The 16,407-nt window shown below is 46.9% G+C and overlaps 1 protein-coding gene across 13 annotated transcripts in view; it reads right to left on the bottom strand.

Moving 5' to 3' along the window:
- The window catches only part of sptan1 (spectrin alpha, non-erythrocytic 1), a 35,373-nt gene that overhangs the window by 4,826 nt on the left and 14,140 nt on the right, over positions 1-16,407 (bottom strand). For 3 of the 13 annotated variants that reach the window (XM_041242712.1, XM_041242718.1, XM_041242715.1), the window contains 33 exons: positions 16,123-16,304; positions 15,718-15,961; positions 15,378-15,500; positions 14,747-14,964; positions 14,216-14,308; positions 13,856-13,990; positions 13,464-13,612; positions 13,012-13,071; positions 11,792-11,990; positions 11,253-11,366; positions 11,062-11,097; positions 10,861-10,896; positions 9,917-9,964; positions 9,033-9,124; positions 8,675-8,819; positions 8,391-8,572; positions 8,094-8,193; positions 7,574-7,771; positions 6,912-7,058; positions 6,716-6,819; positions 6,192-6,354; positions 5,416-5,430; positions 4,118-4,249; positions 3,706-3,843; positions 3,162-3,266; positions 2,782-2,990; positions 2,399-2,519; positions 2,029-2,150; positions 1,519-1,651; positions 1,240-1,338; positions 875-1,034; positions 363-439; positions 61-270 (listed from right to left, as the gene is read on the bottom strand). In XM_041242712.1, the coding sequence (XP_041098646.1) occupies positions 61-270; positions 363-439; positions 875-1,034; positions 1,240-1,338; positions 1,519-1,651; positions 2,029-2,150; positions 2,399-2,519; positions 2,782-2,990; positions 3,162-3,266; positions 3,706-3,843; positions 4,118-4,249; positions 5,416-5,430; positions 6,192-6,354; positions 6,716-6,819; positions 6,912-7,058; positions 7,574-7,771; positions 8,094-8,193; positions 8,391-8,572; positions 8,675-8,819; positions 9,033-9,124; positions 9,917-9,964; positions 10,861-10,896; positions 11,062-11,097; positions 11,253-11,366; positions 11,792-11,990; positions 13,012-13,071; positions 13,464-13,612; positions 13,856-13,990; positions 14,216-14,308; positions 14,747-14,964; positions 15,378-15,500; positions 15,718-15,961; positions 16,123-16,304 (4,289 nt within the window). The remainder of the gene's footprint in view (positions 1-60; positions 271-362; positions 440-874; positions 1,035-1,239; positions 1,339-1,518; positions 1,652-2,028; positions 2,151-2,398; positions 2,520-2,781; positions 2,991-3,161; positions 3,267-3,705; positions 3,844-4,117; positions 4,250-5,415; positions 5,431-6,191; positions 6,355-6,715; positions 6,820-6,911; positions 7,059-7,573; positions 7,772-8,093; positions 8,194-8,390; positions 8,573-8,674; positions 8,820-9,032; positions 9,125-9,916; positions 9,965-10,860; positions 10,897-11,061; positions 11,098-11,252; positions 11,367-11,791; positions 11,991-13,011; positions 13,072-13,463; positions 13,613-13,855; positions 13,991-14,215; positions 14,309-14,746; positions 14,965-15,377; positions 15,501-15,717; positions 15,962-16,122; positions 16,305-16,407) is intronic. The other 10 variants (XM_041242713.1, XM_041242719.1, XM_041242714.1 and 7 more) reach the window with 7 other exon arrangements.

The following is a 16,407-nucleotide window of genomic DNA, read 5'->3' as shown; positions in this document are numbered from 1 at the left end:
AAGCATGGAGCCCTTCCCCCAGTTCTCCACAATGCACAGCAGCTCTCCTAGCCTCCCCACCTTTCTGAAGTGCTCCTGGGCCTCCAGCAGCTTCTTCTTGCGCGCATCGGAGTTGGAGAGCAACTGGTTCCAGCGCTTCATGAGCGCAGCGTGGCGCGCCTCGATGGCCTTCGACTGCACGTGTTTGGCGGCCACCAGCTGGTCCTTCAGGGCGGTAATGTTGGTGATGCCCTCCTGCTGGAACGCCTGCAGCCCTGCATCGAATGTTTCCTGCACACAGGGAGAGGCAGAGGGAGACACGTGAGGAGCGAGCAAACAGGTCAAACAAAATCAACACACGTCAGCTTGCTGGTTTGCCGTACCTGTTTAGTGAGGAGTGTCTGGACCGAGGAGAGATCCCGACCATAGTCGTCCGTCTTCAGAATGTTTTCTTTCTCACCTGGAGGGGTATGGGGGGAAAATAAGCAAATGAATGCGTTTCTCATTTCCAGTCTTCTAGTTTAGGGTTAACCCTGTAATGCCCATTTCTCCATCACATGTGACGCAATGCTCAGCCATCACCTCTTCATTTTTTTAATCTAGCCTCACAAGTCAGAATTTTTCCTATGCAGTACAGGGGGTGGAAAAATTGTTTTGTACGAGAAACTGAATCTAGTTACATAAAGTAAGTTTCCTCATTTCAAAACTGCTTGGCCATTGCAGGGTTAAGTTCGTCACTAGCAATCAAGGAGTCTTATAGCTTCTCATTAATATTTAAGATGAACCATACCAAAAACTATTTTGTTTTCCAGGGATTAAGTTGCTCTTATAAAGCTGGTACGCTTTTTCACAGTCTAAGTATGTCGGAATTCTGCCCTCCCGTGTCTCAACCCACCGATCCACGACTCAACCACGTCCGCCTTCCAGTTGAACTGCAGGAACGCAGAGTTCTCATCCAGCTTGGCTTTCCTCTGAGCCGCTGCCTTCTCCAGCTCAGACACCTTCCCTCTCAGCGCCTTCATCTTCGCACTAATGTTGTCCACATGGTGATTATTCTGCGGAACAAAGGGGGAGGACATCAGTGACACGATCAGATCTGACATGTCAGCTGTGTGCACAGGCAGTGGCTCACCACTTCCATATGTACACCGTGCTGTGTGAAGGCAGCAGATTAGGCCACTAGAGCAAAACTAGTCATCTCAGCCACCATCTTTCTACACGTTTAAAAACAGTATGGACTGTAAAATGAAAGCTGCGTACCTTCTTAATCAGATCGTCTCCATTTACACACACGTCGTTCACTCTGTCCCTGTGCACGGTGAAATCCGTCTCAAACGCCTCGTGCTTCTTCAGCAAGCCCTGTGCATGGAAAACAGGAGCAAGAAACAGGACAGTCAAAATACCATCCAATGCAACACCGGCTTTGTTCAGGGTGTAGTAGGGCTTGCAGCATGCTTAGGCTGGTTTCAACGCTTTCAAAAGAACCGTCTTGTTTCACCCGAAATGCTCGTCCCGTGCTCACCTCTCGTCTGCTCTTACCTGAACTGCGGCCAGCGTGTCTCCGTAGTCCTCGCTTCCCACCAGGTTTAGTTTCTCGTTGATCCAGGCTTCCTCCTCCTCCACATTCGCCACAAACTGCTGGTACTCCAGAGACTCCTCCAGCCGCTTGCCTCTGCAGTGTGGAGACGGGCATGAGAGAGAGTCAGGATCATCCAGACCTTTACAACACTCCCTCGTGATTCTCAACAGCACTGAAATCCAGCTTTAAGAGCTCAGATTCAAGAAGACGATTGTTTTAGCCAAGGCCTTGATAACTCTGCTGTTGACAGGACTTGGATTTCAAGTTCATCACCGCATCCTACACTAGCAGCATGAACACCGTCTTGTAAAAAGTTTGATTGATTCTCTATTTGATCTTTTTTTTTTTCAGAACTTGGCAATCAGGACTGAAACAGCTCAGACAGTAGACTGTTACAGGGGGGTCCTGCGCAGCAAGTCGGGTGGCTGCCAGGCACCCCCGCTCTGTCCTGTCCAGTCCCCAGGACGTACCGGGCGGCTGCAAGGTCCTTCAGCTCCTTCCAGTGCTCCACAAACTGGGCGAGACGCTGCTGGATTTCCTCCTGTCCGATCGTGTTGTCATCAGAGAGTTTCTTGCCAGTATCCAGCACAGACTAAAAACAGACAGCATGTTACAACATTACCCAAGAGAGCTGAAGGCATTTACACCTACAAGCAAGCATCTCGAGAATACTGGCCCCCCCCTTTCCTCTCAAAAAGGAAAAAAAAAATTCCAGGTAAAAACTAATTGAACCAATTATTTTACTGCAAAACTACAGCTAACCACGGCATATGCAACCAGAAGCAAGTGCTCTGTAGTCAAGTAGTTTCAGCAACGTTAGGCTAGTCCTCCCCACAGTACCTGAATTGCAGGGTCGTGGGCGGCCAGCTCAGCCTCCAGTCTTTTATGCTTCTTCCTTAGGTTCTGAACTCCGGTCAGATCCCGGCCGTAATCCTCCGAGCTCACCAGCAGTTTCTTCTCCCTGCAGGGGCACCACAGAGTGGTCAGTGGATTCTACAGTTCACTTTTTCAAACTCAAGGGCAAAGGCTCCCTAAAATGACTCTTCTGGAATTTCACTGGAGCTTCTTAAAAAGCATACTGCGGAGTCAGAATCTGACCAAATGATACACAAAATGGCTAATAGTCTAACCAGCAAGGGGGCTCCAGAAAGCCTAGAGGAAGTAGCCTCTGATCTTATCCAGTGTGGGGGCAGTAGGAGAGGAGCCCAGCCCTGGAGACCTACTTGATCCATGACTCCTCATCGTCCAGGTCCCTGAAGAACTGGTGCAGGCGGTGAGACTCGTTCAGCTTGGAACGGCGGCCACTGGCCATGCTCTTGATCTTGGCGAATCGGTCATTGACTGCGTCGCGCTTGTCCTTCACCTGGGTGGTGTCGAAGGCACTGCTGGTCATCAGGCTGTCTGCCTGCCCGTTCAGGTCTTTGAGGCGATCCTGGGGAAGAGAGGGAGAGACACATCAGCGTGGGCTTCACTGAACCGAGACTTTAAAAACACTAAAAGATACAATTAGTTTAATTGTGACTATCCTGGGCCTTGTCTAAAAGGAGACAAATATAAAAACACACTGGACATGTTTTACAATTATAGAGAGAGGCTGTGTTACCTCATGGGCAGAGATGTCTGCCTCCAGCAGCTGGTGTTTCTTCAGAAGGTTGTTGACAGAAGCCAGGTCCTTTCCATAATCCTCAGAGGCGAGGAGAGCATCGACCTGCGAGAGGAGAGAGAGGGGTGAAACACAGGCGGCACAGCCGGGCACACGAAAACAAAACAGGCTGGTAAGTGGCAGCGAGGGACTTGCTATCCTACCAGCGCACCTCACACCCTGATACTCCACAGTCCTGTACTGTGCACATCGCTGCATCTCCGTCACTATTCAAGTGCCAGTGCTCTTCAACCTCATGTCTTTCACTTGGATGCACCGTTACAAAATCGCTTGGTTTAGAGAACTGGGAATGTGGCAAGGCAGGGACTCGCATTCAAATGCTGTTCTTACAATGAAAGTGCACTAGAAATAATTCACGGGTATTTGACCTTGACACCACCTTCAAACCGTGCCTGCTAGGGGGCAGGGTGTGGTTTGAGATGCCAGTCCCCGCTCTCCCTCTAAACGAACTCTATTGACGTGGCTGGGAAGGGCAAGGGCTCACCTCTGACAGCCAGAAGTCAAAGTCCTTGATGCCCGTGTTGAAGTTTTGCTGCTTGTTGGCCTCCTTCAGTTTCTGGCTCTTTTCAGCCGATTTCTGAACCAGGAACTGCCACTGGTCATCCAGAGTGCTCAGACGAGACTAACGAGAACAGAGAGAAAAAAATAAAATAAAAACAGGAACAGAAGCATTATTTCTATTCTTCATCGATTACTGTGTCGTCTTCAGGATTCCAATCCCTTTCATCTTCACCCGTACAATATCTGATCACAGGCTATCTGAATTAATCACAAAACTAAAATCACAGTATACTTTACAGTACTGGTTATCAATATCGTGACCTCAAGGAATCAGCTCATTTTTTTTTTTTTACTACTTTTAATTCATATTAAAAGTTTAAGCAGTGCATCTGTACCTTGACTGCATCCTCGCTCCCAGCGCAGGCCCCTCTCTGGATCAGCGAGTTCCCCGTGTCGATGACTCCGCAGATCCGGTCCGCATTGGCGTGGAGCTCTGCCTCGAACGCCTGGTGCTTCTGGTGTTTGCTCTGGGGAGCCGGGAAGGGAGGGTTCAACACATTACCACCCACAGGAACAGCACAGCCTCTCAAACCATTGTCTCAGCACTGGCGTGCACGAGCCAGGACACGCAACCCAGGCCAGAGGCGCATGCTGGAGACCTCAAGATCTCCTAGGACAATCGGTTACCAGAAAACTCTTAAAATATCTAGTTAACTGCTACAAAATCTGTATCCTGGGTAATTAATACAAAACCCATTAAGGCAGCCTATCCCAATGGAGATCAGATGTGCATTAAATCTATTGAAGTAAAAATTCCTAACCAACACTGGGTGCTGTTGACCCTGATAAACCAACGGCTACTAAATATCTTGCCAGCCTGTTAACGTGACGATTTACAAGAGAACCAGAGCTACCTGCGACTTACAATGAAACGAATTCAAACTGCGTCACAATGGTTTGAGAGTCCAAACACAGACACTCTCGCACAGCATGTAAAACAGCAGATGAGGACACTGATCTGTGCCCTAGCGCAGCCACGACTGACAGGACATTTCACATGAACACTGTCCCACACAACCAGGACGTATAAAAAAAATAAATAAAACCTTAACAGCTTTTAAAGGTCGTTCCACACTCGAGGTTTTCAGGAGAAAACGATGGACACAAAGCACAGATATTCTTTCAACATGCATTGAAATTTCACAGGGTAGGAGCTTGCAAGCCTCATCCCAGCACAGCTAACTCTAAATAAAAATTGCAGGAGAGATTCTGAGCTGCAAAACCATTTGTGAAATTTCAAATTACACTCAAATTCTGGAGTACTCTTTGTGAACACCTAAAAATAACGAAACTTGGTTTTATAAAAAGCTATAAAAACATTCCCCCGGAAAATCTCCAGTGTGGAAAGAGTTTAAAGCAAGGACACAAAACTAAAATTCCAGCTGTTAAGACAAAAACAAATACATAAAAACATATGAAAAAGCCACACCCAGCAACTTTAGTACCATTAACTAACATGGAAACTACACAAGCAGCTAAAGTTTATGAAAAAAAAAAAATTGAACAGAAAGCGCTGTGAGAATGTGCAGATCAGCAGATGAAAACGGAAAATAATAAAATAAAATGTGCCAAGACGAAGACAAAACACTGGTCAAGTTCTCCTATTGTTAGTGCAGTTCCACTATTCACTTACCAGCAGTTTGGACAGCTAAAAACAGATATAGAAAGAAAAGATATTCAGTATTCATTCTGACAGGATGTAGGAATCACATGAGCTGCTAACAGTGCAGGAGAGAGAGTTACATCTGTATAGTGACCGGACTACACAAGGTGTTATTGTCCATTTAAAAGCTCAGCACTTGGACATTGTGAATATGATCAGTTGATGTAAACTGATCTTGTCTGCCGAATTTCACAGTCGTTAAAGGATGATAAACTACAAGTTCAGATCGGAAATGAGCAGTCTTAGCAAACTGACAAAAAAAAGAAGCGATCCCAAAATTAAATTCTTGCATGTAAAATATTCATACAAGTTCTGAGATTTAGAAAGCCTTTGCAGTCCAATAAAACTGTGATTATAGAAAGAGACAAGTTTTACTGCAACAGCTGCCGGAGAAAGATTACAAAACATTTGAACACCGCGGTTACTTTGCAGAGCGATCATGAAGAGCGAACCACTGTGCAACCAGGAGACGAAAGACATCAATCTTATTCAGGTGCTTTATAAAAAAAAAAAACCAGAATCTTTCAATACATCAGCAGCTATACAACAACCACCTATGTGTCTGCTAATCATGTTGAACCACGCAGACTGGCTGCTTCTGTACAGCAAGGAGTCAAGAACAAAGCCATTCTTTTCTGACACTGCTGGCAACCCTGCATACAGCTACAGAACCTCAGCATTCAACCCTGCTAAGTTTCTAGCTGGAGGAGAGTCTGTTTCCAGAGGTCTGCGCTGCCTGTCTTTACCTGGATGTTGGTCGGGTCTTTGTAGGATTCGTCTGTGGCAGTCTGCAGCTTCTCGCTGATCCACGCCTCGATCTCGTCCACGTCTCTGCTGAACTGCTGCAGGGTCTGCGATTCGCCCAGCTTAGACCTCTTCTCGATCATCTGGGCCTTCAGTCGGCGCCACCTGCAGGGAGCAAAGGGAATTAGGATAAGCTTACAGCGAGGCATGCCAGTTACCGGAAATGCTAACTCCCCTGTGCATAGCCGTTTGAGTAAATACACGTTTCACTGCAAGAGTAAAATATTCAGACCTTGAAGGCTTGTTTTACAGACCTCGATTAGTACTAAATCATGTTTTTAGGTAAGGTAATCCAACATGTCAGTGCTAATCAGGGTCTTTGAAACCAGCTGTTGGAAGGACACCGGCCTTGGTGTTTACAATGGAGCTTGTGTTGAACTGGAACTGCTCAAAATCAGAAGCGTAGAGGGTTCTAGTTCCCTGTAGGGGGGGCTCCAGTTTACTTTTCTATCCGCTGCAGACTCACCTGTCCAGGACCTCATTGCGTCGGTTGGCGATGTCTTCTTGGGCGTAATGATCGGCTGCAATCAGCTGGTCAGCGAAGGACTGCAGGGTTGCAATCTTTTCCTCCTGTTGGGCACGGCAAGAACAGAAACGGTTACTGGCGTTCAGGTCGTTTGCTTTTTGTTTGCAGAAAGCAGCGAGGGCTCTGCGGGACGGACCTGCACGTTGATGGCCTTGTCGAAGTCCTCGTGCTTCTTGATGAGCGCCTCCGTGCTGTCCAGGGAGTCTCCCTTATCATCGCTGGCCAGGAACGCCTCGCGGGCTGCCATCCAGCTCTCCGCCTGCTCGCAGTCCCGGCTGAACAGCTGCAGAGACAGACAATCGCACACAGGACGGTCAGTGATGCAGCTCTAGTAGAGGGGCTGCTATTGAAACACACACTTAGTGCTTGAGGACTTTGATTTACTATGGGTGAACTTAAGGGGCTCAACCCAATAAATGAAAGTTAGGGGGTTAAATAAATACTCTAACATTCAACATTTCTTTAAGTTCGAAATACATCTTTAAATAATTCTGTCCTCAGAAGGTAGTTTTTGCCCTTATTGCAATGTCCAGGTAAGGGATAGAAGCCTGTAACAGTGTAGATATCCCTTAAACTGCATTATAACTTTTCAAACAAACAAAAATCTATTTTTGCAAATTTTTTTTTTTTTTTTTTTTTTTTTTACAGACTAAAAGCAACCAGACCTTATTTTTACCTGCAGATGCCCCTAAAACACTGCTTCAATCTCTTTCGATACTGCCTGTAACAGATGTAAATGCTTCTCGGTTTCAGCAGCGAGAGAGCCATCCCTTCTCCTTCCCCTTCCCATTCAGGTACCTGCAGCTCCAGGCACTGATCCAGCATCATCCTGCGCTGCACCCAGGCCTTTTCCAGGTCTGCGCGCTCCCGGTCCAGGATCTGCAGCTTCTCCTTGATATCAGGGCTGGCAAAGTGACCCCGCGCCAGCAGCTGCTGCCCGAACTGCTCGAACGCCTGGAAGGTGCCGGCCCTGGCATCGATCTCCGTGCGGTGCTCCTGATCAAAACACAGCAGAGAGTTAGAGAGTCTGGGACAACTGCCGAGATCTGCACATTGTAAACAAATGTATAGCTGTATTTAAATTGGCCCCGTTCACAGAACTTTAGAAAGCCTGTTTTAATTAGTTTGGTGTTCGTGAAACTAACTGTTTTTAGAAGGTTTATTTTTTTTAAACCCTCTGGTTTTAACTTAAAATGTTTCTAAACAGTCTTTTAAAAACAGTCCTTAAAAAAACAACATTCCTTAAAAAAGCTCAAATTTTGCTTTAGAGAAAAACCTTTCCCGTGTTTTCCCCGGTTTTACAAGTAGTCTGGTTTACCTGGTGTCTCTCCAGCAGAGCCTCGGCCCCGGTCACGTCCTTTGCCAGCTCATCCGAGGAGACGAGTCCTCGTATTCCGTTAATCCAGGACATCAGGTCCCTGGGGAGAAAGCAGGACAGTCAGCATCAGACATCTCCACTGGTGGGCATTATGAAAAAACCTGCCTACAATAACCAACAGGGTAAAACAAAACACAAACTTGTGCACGCCGTGAAACGGCTAGAACTGTCACCAGGTTTATGCAGTGCTCTCTCTATTTCACGATCGGAACCATTTCCCCAGTCAGCCCGCTGTACCTGAAGTCGCTGAGGAAGCGCTGCAGGTCGTGAGAGTCGCCGAGCTTGTCCTTGCGCTGGTCCGCACGGCCCACCAGGCTGTTCCAGGCCTGGTTCAGCTCAGTGCACTTCTCCTGGATGTCATCCACTGCCTCGGGGTGAGACTGGATGAGACGGTCCGCAGTCTCACCCAGGGAATTCACCTGCACGCATCACACAGATAGAGGCAGGGTCAGCCACTCACTGTACTGCGGCTATCCTCTGTAAAACCTGCAGGTCTTGCATTCGTATCACCCAGCTCTTACCTTGTCTCCCAGGGCTGCCAGGTCTCTCTCAAAGCCCTCGTGTTTGCGCTGCAGGGCTTGCACGCTAGCCAGGTCGTGGCCGTAGTTATCGGTGTTCAAAGCCTGGTTCTTCTCCTCAATCCATTCCTTGGTCTCATCGGCATCCCTGAAACGAGAGAGCAGGTTTAGTACACGACTGCTTTCTGCAGTAGCGGTGTTAAATCAAATCAGTGACTCGTGGGCGCACGCTTCTGCCAACATGCGGACTGCCCAAGCCTCCTTCAACCTGTACGATACATACAGTTAGCAAAACACTGGAAGCCAGCAAGCCCTCGGCTTTGTGAGGGGACAGGAGTTCCCTCCAGCGCCGCTTCCTTACCTGTGGAATCGCTGCACCTCGTGGGCGCTGCCCAGCAGGTTGCTCCTCTCCTCTGCCAGCTGCTGCAGGGACCGCCAGCGCTCGTTCAGCTCCTGCAAGGAGTGGGGGCAAGACAAAAGTCTTAAACAGTGTAGCGGGCACCATGGGCGCTACTCTCCCAAAACAGCTTCTAGAATTCATTGCAACAGCTCAGAACAATTAGACATTGAGATCACATAGCTTTTCAAAAAATTAAAGCAGCTAACAAGGGACTAGGGAGAGCAGCAGTCGTACTATAGGGTATATTAAAAGAGGCAAGAGTCAAGAGATGCCAATGCTAATACAGAGTGTCTCCTTGTTATAATGAACCAGATCCTCTTGAAGCGCAGAAGCAATCCGAGAGGGTTATGGTTGATGCTCCTATTTAATGTCGTCCTTTATTAATCCACTCTAAAATGCGAGCGGACAGAAGCATATTTACACTCCAATGCCTGCCACACAGAATTATAAACAAACAAGACAATAAATGTAGGCAGGACAGTTACAACACAGACACAGAATTTTGGTCAGCCGAGGAATTTGCGGACGAGGAGAGGCTGCAATGACGACAGAGGGGCAGAACAGGGGAACAGCACTGAGCGTTTCAATGTTAATCTGAGGGATTTCGTGTGAACGAGGGACTTGCACTGGAATCAGAAGTGTACATGATTATTACAGGAGAGGGGCTGTAAAACTAAGGACACGGTAATATAAACAGTATATACACAAACCCCATTTTTTTTCTAAATGGAGAAATAATGGAACCATTAGAAGAACCAGGGAGCATGGGTGTGGGTTAGTCTTCATGAGGAAACGAGGAACAAGGGGGCCAGCGAACGCAGATAGGGTCTGTGTCGAAATCTTACCTTGATCGCATTAAAGTTAGCCACAGACTGGACCGCCATGCGTACAGACTATATAGAGAATAATAAAAACAGGAAGAAAAACAAAACCAGTCAAAAAGAGGATTCGCCAGGTTAGTACAAATAAACACAGGTACCTTTCGGGGAAAACATAAATAAATAATCCATCCCTGAAGTTAATAACCGCCTCCACCAAAAGAACTCAACAGCATCCAATAAAGATGATCAATCTGGGCAGGATCGAGTTTGTGCTTGGAGGGGGAGATTCAATCACAAAGGGGCTCAAACGAGACAAAATATCCATTTAAAAAGAAGCTGTTTAACACAAAGGGTTTCCAAGCACCCTGTATTAAACTCCTGGCTCAAATGGCAAATGTGTAAGCTCTTCAGGAGTCTTCTTGACTACCCAGTGTTGAATTTGCTGGCTTATTATACAACCTGTTTCTCTATGGGAGTCTCGAGTCATAAGGAAAAGTCTGCATTAGGATACAGACACAACATTAAATGCGTTTCCAAGGATCCAAAACTCGTAAAAAACAATCCTGCGTGTTTCTCATTGTATTCGCTGGAGGATTGTGGGATCCAGCATAATATTATATTTAACATTGTTATGAACAAAATTATAAGAAATTAAGAACAATGCATATTTGTAATTGCACAAGAAATACAAAAAGTGACCCTTGAGGTGTGTCTGATAAATTCATGGACATTGATTAAGAGGGTCTCTAGCACACCAAGGTGCTTTACTTTTGATCAGCGTTCCACTTCTACAGCTAGGCAAGGTGCAGCACTCTCGTCCCTGTGGGGCACGCTGCACACAGAGGGGCATGCATGACTTGGAAGGGAGCTGTGTTGCAGTGCAGTGGGATGGAGGAATGGGACGCTGAAGTTGGTTTATTATTGGGGTTTTCCCAGTGCGGTGAGGGTGAAGGACCGGACCAACTTACCTTCCAGGGAGAAGCGTTTTTAGAGTCTGGTTCATCCTGCAATTAAAGCAGCAGCATTACTATATTACATTTAAAAACCTCTAAAAGAAATGTTTTACAGTTTTATATCCTAAAATAAAATACAATTAGTACAGTTTATTTGATCTACAAAAAGATCAGTTTTAGATCTGAATACAAAAGTAATATGAAAGCAAATCTTACCCGTGAGACTCCAGGCGCAGAACCCAACAAATCCTGCTGTAGGGAGAAAACAGCAAGTTTAAAAACACACCAGCTTCCCTCGAAGCAGTTACAAATCCTTCTTGCTTAATCCTCCGCCACGGCGACAGACTAGCCAGCGCCACTGCCCCCTGTTTGTTACAGTCCAGTCCTTTCTATAGAAAGCCCCATACCTGGGTCTGAGCCACTGCCACCTCTGGAGCTTCCTCCGTCATCAGCCCCTCGGACTCCAGCTCATTGGCCACCTTGTTGATGTCCCTCAGCCGGGACTCATTAGCTTTGAGATCCTGCAGAAAAAAAGAGGTTTTGTTTCTTAATTTCGTGCCTTTCCCGCTGTGCATCTTTCAATGTGGATATAGAAATCCATTACTAGAAAGAAATGCATTTGTACATTTCCTGCACCTTGTGAATCCATGTGTAAACCTGGGGCACACAGAGCACTTCTTCACTGCAAGGCTGTCCTTTATAGACCGCAGAGCTGGTTATAAGCCGGTGCGGTCGTGTCTTCCACTTGCCCTATAATTTCACTAGCACTTGCATTCTTGTTGTACGGCAGAACACAGATAGGAAAACTAAACTAAAAGTCAAGTCAAGCATCAGCAAGTTCAGTCTTCTTCAGTCAGCTTTGTACTTGAAGCACTAGCTGACGTTGCTCTCGTTTGGGCTGCTTGACTCATTTTGGAGCTCCGACTGCGTTTTGAAGGGCATTTACCTTCTGGAAGTCGTCGAATTTCTTCTGCAGGACCTCCACCTGCTCCAGGTCGGAGCCCATCTCCTCGTTGGTGAGAGTCCCCTCCTTCTCGTTGATCCACTGCTGCAGCTCGCTGGCTTCGCGGAAGAGCATGAACTTCTTGCAGCTCTTCTCCAGCATGTCCTTGCGCTTCTCTCCCATCTCCAGCAGGGAGCCATACCTGGGTTAGGTTAACGTACACAGGCAGTCAGCACTCGCTCCAAAAGACCAGACAAAGACCTTCATAAAACATGCATGCTCACTTCCAAAAACGAGACCCAGACATCTCCTGTCCCCCATGCTGGGGAGGAGGGGGGGGGGGCCTTTGAGCATGCATGTTCTTTCCAAAGAACACAGGGATGTCAGTAAAGAATTGAAAAATAAAAAAGGCTCACAAAATCTGGGGCAGGGTAAATCTTAAATAAATCTTAAAATATCAAATCCAATATTAAATCTACTCTCATCCTTACAAAAAAGGTGAAAGTCCCCCACATGTTTAGGTTTGGGAAAGTACAGACCATTGTATACAAAATATAGACGATGTATATTTGCATTACCCCCCCCCCAAAAAAAGTGCTCCCAAAACAAGACAGTAACATTCAGCACAGACCAGCTACACGACCACCAACATACAACACAAACTACAGGACTGCAATCCAGGCAATGGATGAACGACAATGAAGATGAGGGAAAATAAATCTTGTTTCATTTCATGGGAGATGTACAGAGTTTAAAAGGTAAACCACTCTCTGTTGTGCATGCATGACAATTCACATGAACTGCAATGCATCCATTAAACCAGATTCACAGCTATTCAGTCATAACAGCAGCTAACAACACTTTTAAAAAACTTTGCTTGCTAGAGTTGAAATTTAGTAAAGCTGGACACAATGCTCAGTATTTGTGTTAAGGACTGTTTTTAGTAATAGTACAAACATGCAAGCACAAACACCCACAACTTAAACACAAACCCCTCCTTTATTTAGCAGGATGCTTGCTAATTAATTCATACCCCCATAAAATGTGTAAAAAGACAAAACACCAAACACACACACAGGTGAGCAGTGGATTGCTTCTATCCGGTTCTCAATAGAAGCAGCTGTGAAATGTTCCTAATGGAGAATGCAGGAGAGAAGGGAGGGCATGAGCGGAGAGATCGTGTCAGAGAGACCCTGCATGGGAAACGATCAGGCCCTACTCACAGTTCCTCCACCTGTTTCATACGGAGAGAAACGCTGCCGGCCTCCTTAGTAACGACAGTCCTGCACAGACAGACAGTAGAGGGAGGCACAGCAAAGGCATGCAGATGTTAGTTATTAAAACAAAGCATCAGAAGCCGAGGTCAGGAAAGCAAGGCAGGTTAGCTGTACAGTAGAGGTACGTTGCTGCAGCTGTGCACAGGTTAGGTTAGTTAAGAGTTAGAAAACACAGTTCCCCGTCAAATGTTTTATCAACTTTCAGGTTGGAGAAAAAGTACGAAACAATTTGGAAAATGCAGACAAACCACGAAAAACTTAAAAGAATGCTACATATATATATGCAGACAGATCAAGGGTTCATTCAAATTAATACTACATTTAAAAGATCTGGTACTGCAGCACTGGAACGACAACAATGCAAACTGAAAGCAAGGCATTTCATGTGCTTCTCTTACTGGCTGTCTATCTGCTCCTGCCGCACGGAGATGCTGCCCTGCTCCTCCAGCAGGTTCTCCCGGGAGGCAGACTGTGTCGGGTCCAGCTTCTTCACATAGGCAGCAGGAACGAAGCCCTGGCGGTCGTTCACCTCCACCTTCCACCAGTCCTGCAGCGGACAGACAAGCAAGACATCAACGAGCAATAAGGGAGGCAGAGACTGCCAGGACAAAAAGAGACTGACACGACAGGGTTGGTGAATTTACACAAGATGGGTATGTCTCTGGTCTGACAGGCAGGGACGGGCGGGGGGAATAAAAGCAGCACACCCACAAGCAAACCAGACGTATCAAAAAAATAATGGGAAGTGCGGCATTACTGATAATCAGCGCTTCAACATCGCTGGCTGTACCTTGTTGGTGCTGTTGAGCAGAGTCAGGATGTCTCCCTTCTTCATGGTGACTTCGCGAGGGCTCTTTTCCTGGTAATCGTACAGAGCCAGGACCAGCTCCTTGCCGGTCTCGTCGTCCGTGGGGGCCACTTGTTGCTGTAACCGCAGAGAAAGAGAATGTGCATGGCCTTATTGGTACTGAAAACAGATTTCCCTTTTGTTAATGCCAGTCTGCAGTACGGATCAAGAAACACAGACAAGCCAAGCGTGAAACGATGCAAAAAGAACAGTGCTCAGTCCCAACGAGGAGACTCGTGTATAGGTTTATGCTCAGAGGCAAAGTCTGATGTAACTGGTACAATACTGAACCCTTGCGCTTACCCTGCAAGACTGTGCCTGCTCTCTCAGGGCTTGAATGCTGCTTCCATAAGCGCTCAGATCAGACATCAGGGCTTCATGCTTCTTCAACAGAGCCTAGAAAGCAAATCAAAACCAAAAGTTAACCACCAAGACCTTCAAGATGGTCCATCTCAACTGCAGCACATATGCTCTCTCTGTATGTATATGCAAACCTGATAAGCATGGATCAGAACATTTATCACAGAGATGGAAACAAGACTCTCACTGCATAGCAGTTTGATCCATTCCTGGTTTTACTTCCGAGTTTAATAAGACACACCTGAGCTTTTCACCTATACACTGTGGCTAATCAAACTTGTGGTAAAACCTGGAATGGGGGAAACAGCTATGCAATTGGAGTCTTACTTCCATTGCAGTACCAACTCAGTGTCAGCCAGCCAGCCCTCTCATAGAAAAGCCAACCTGCCCTTGCATGGAGTGGATATACAGCCTATCTCATCTGGCTTCGTGTGGTGGATTACAGTCTATCTCAGCATCATCTCCAGCACTCGCCTCTGCAGAGTCCTCATCCTTGCCGTAGTCCAGGCTGCCCACGATGGGCTCCTTCTCCCTCATCCAGGACTCTGCCTCGTTGGCGTCCGCAAAGTACTGCTGAGCCTGCAGGGAGTCCTCCAGGTCCTGCCGGCGCTGGGACGCCTTCCCCTTCAGGGTCTCCCAGCGGCTGTTCAGCTCGCTCAGCTTCACCTTCACCTCGTCCCCGGCAAAGTGTCCTGGAGACCAGGGCAGAGACAGACAGTCAGGGGACAATAAAGAGCCTGCCAATTAATATGTTACACTATCCAGTTCAATGAATGATCAATGGGTGTATTACAGTGTGTATTACAGGGATGAAAAGACTACCGCATAGCAGATTCACCCACTATAGGTTTTAAGTTGAGTTCAGACGTCTTACTAAACTCATTGTAAAAAAAGGAATGGATCAAACTGCTATGCAATGGGAGTCTTATTTCCACCCCCTTGTACTTTCTCTGGTATACCAAGTAAAGCACATACTTTACAGTTTTTGACTCGTGTTTTATTCAATAGCAAACCATTAAGAGGAGCAGTCAGTTTCCACTGGTGATGTTAATGATCTTGCATGACGATCTGTGCGCAGGCTTGCCTGCGTGTTATGGACACTTACCCTCCTCGACCATGGCCTGCCCCTTCTGGGATACGGCTTTGATCCGAGGCTCGTGGCCGGCGATCTCAGCCTGCAGAGCCTGGTGCTTCTTCAGAAGATTCTGGACACCAATGAGATCTTTGCCTGAAAAAATAAATATTAATACATTACAAAGGACTGATAGGTCTAACAGTATAGAAACTACCAAGAACACACAAATCACAGGCAGGAAGCATTAAACCCTTGTTGGGAGCAGTTTCTTAGCTAGTTTCAATAGAGATACTTTGAATGCCACTATAAAAACACTGCCCACATTGTGCTACAGCAAGGCAGTCCTAGGGGAAACGTGAGCAACACTAACCCCTGTTGGTGGAGGCTGCGATGGGCTCCTTCTCTCTGATCCACGTCTCCTCATCCTCCACGTCTCTGAAGAGCTGCTGCAGCCGCAGGGAGTCGGACAGCTTCTGCTTGCGGGCCACCATGGGGTCCTTCAGGGCCTCGTAGCGAGTCATCAGCGCCTCCTGCTTCTTACGGATGTTGTCAGCGTCAAAGTGTCCTGCCTCTTGGAACTGCCGGGCCTGGATGGTGATGCCGTCAATACGGTCCTAAAAACAAGAAAATAAAACTGGATTCAGGACAGACTCAATAACTTGATCTAAAAAGAAATGTCCTTAGCAAGTTTCATCACAATCGGGACACACGATTCTCTGCATGTTAAAATGCAATGAGGGAATTCCACACGTGGTTAAAGATAGCAGCTCCTTACCTGGTGAGCAGCAATGTCAGCCTCCAGCAGAGCGTGCTTCTTCTGCAGGTTCTGCACGCTGGTCAGGTCCTTCCCGTAGTCATCAGAGGACAGGTGCCCATCCACCTCGTACAGCCACAGCTCGATGTCCTCAACGTTGCGGTTGAACTGCTGCTGCTGGTTGGCCTCACGCAGCTTAATACCTGAATGACAGGGGGGTTAAAAAACACCAGCATGGGGGTTACAAAGGAAGTCTAACAGAGATCACTCAATTACACCCACCCCTCAGTCTGTAAAACTAGCTTC

The sequence above is a fragment of the Polyodon spathula genome, unplaced genomic scaffold (genome assembly GCF_017654505.1).
Source record: "Polyodon spathula isolate WHYD16114869_AA unplaced genomic scaffold, ASM1765450v1 scaffolds_1422, whole genome shotgun sequence".
Classification (NCBI taxonomy): Eukaryota; Metazoa; Chordata; class Actinopteri; order Acipenseriformes; family Polyodontidae; genus Polyodon; species Polyodon spathula.
Note: the sequence above shows the minus strand (reverse complement) of the source record. Positions and strands in the feature narration are given on the sequence as shown.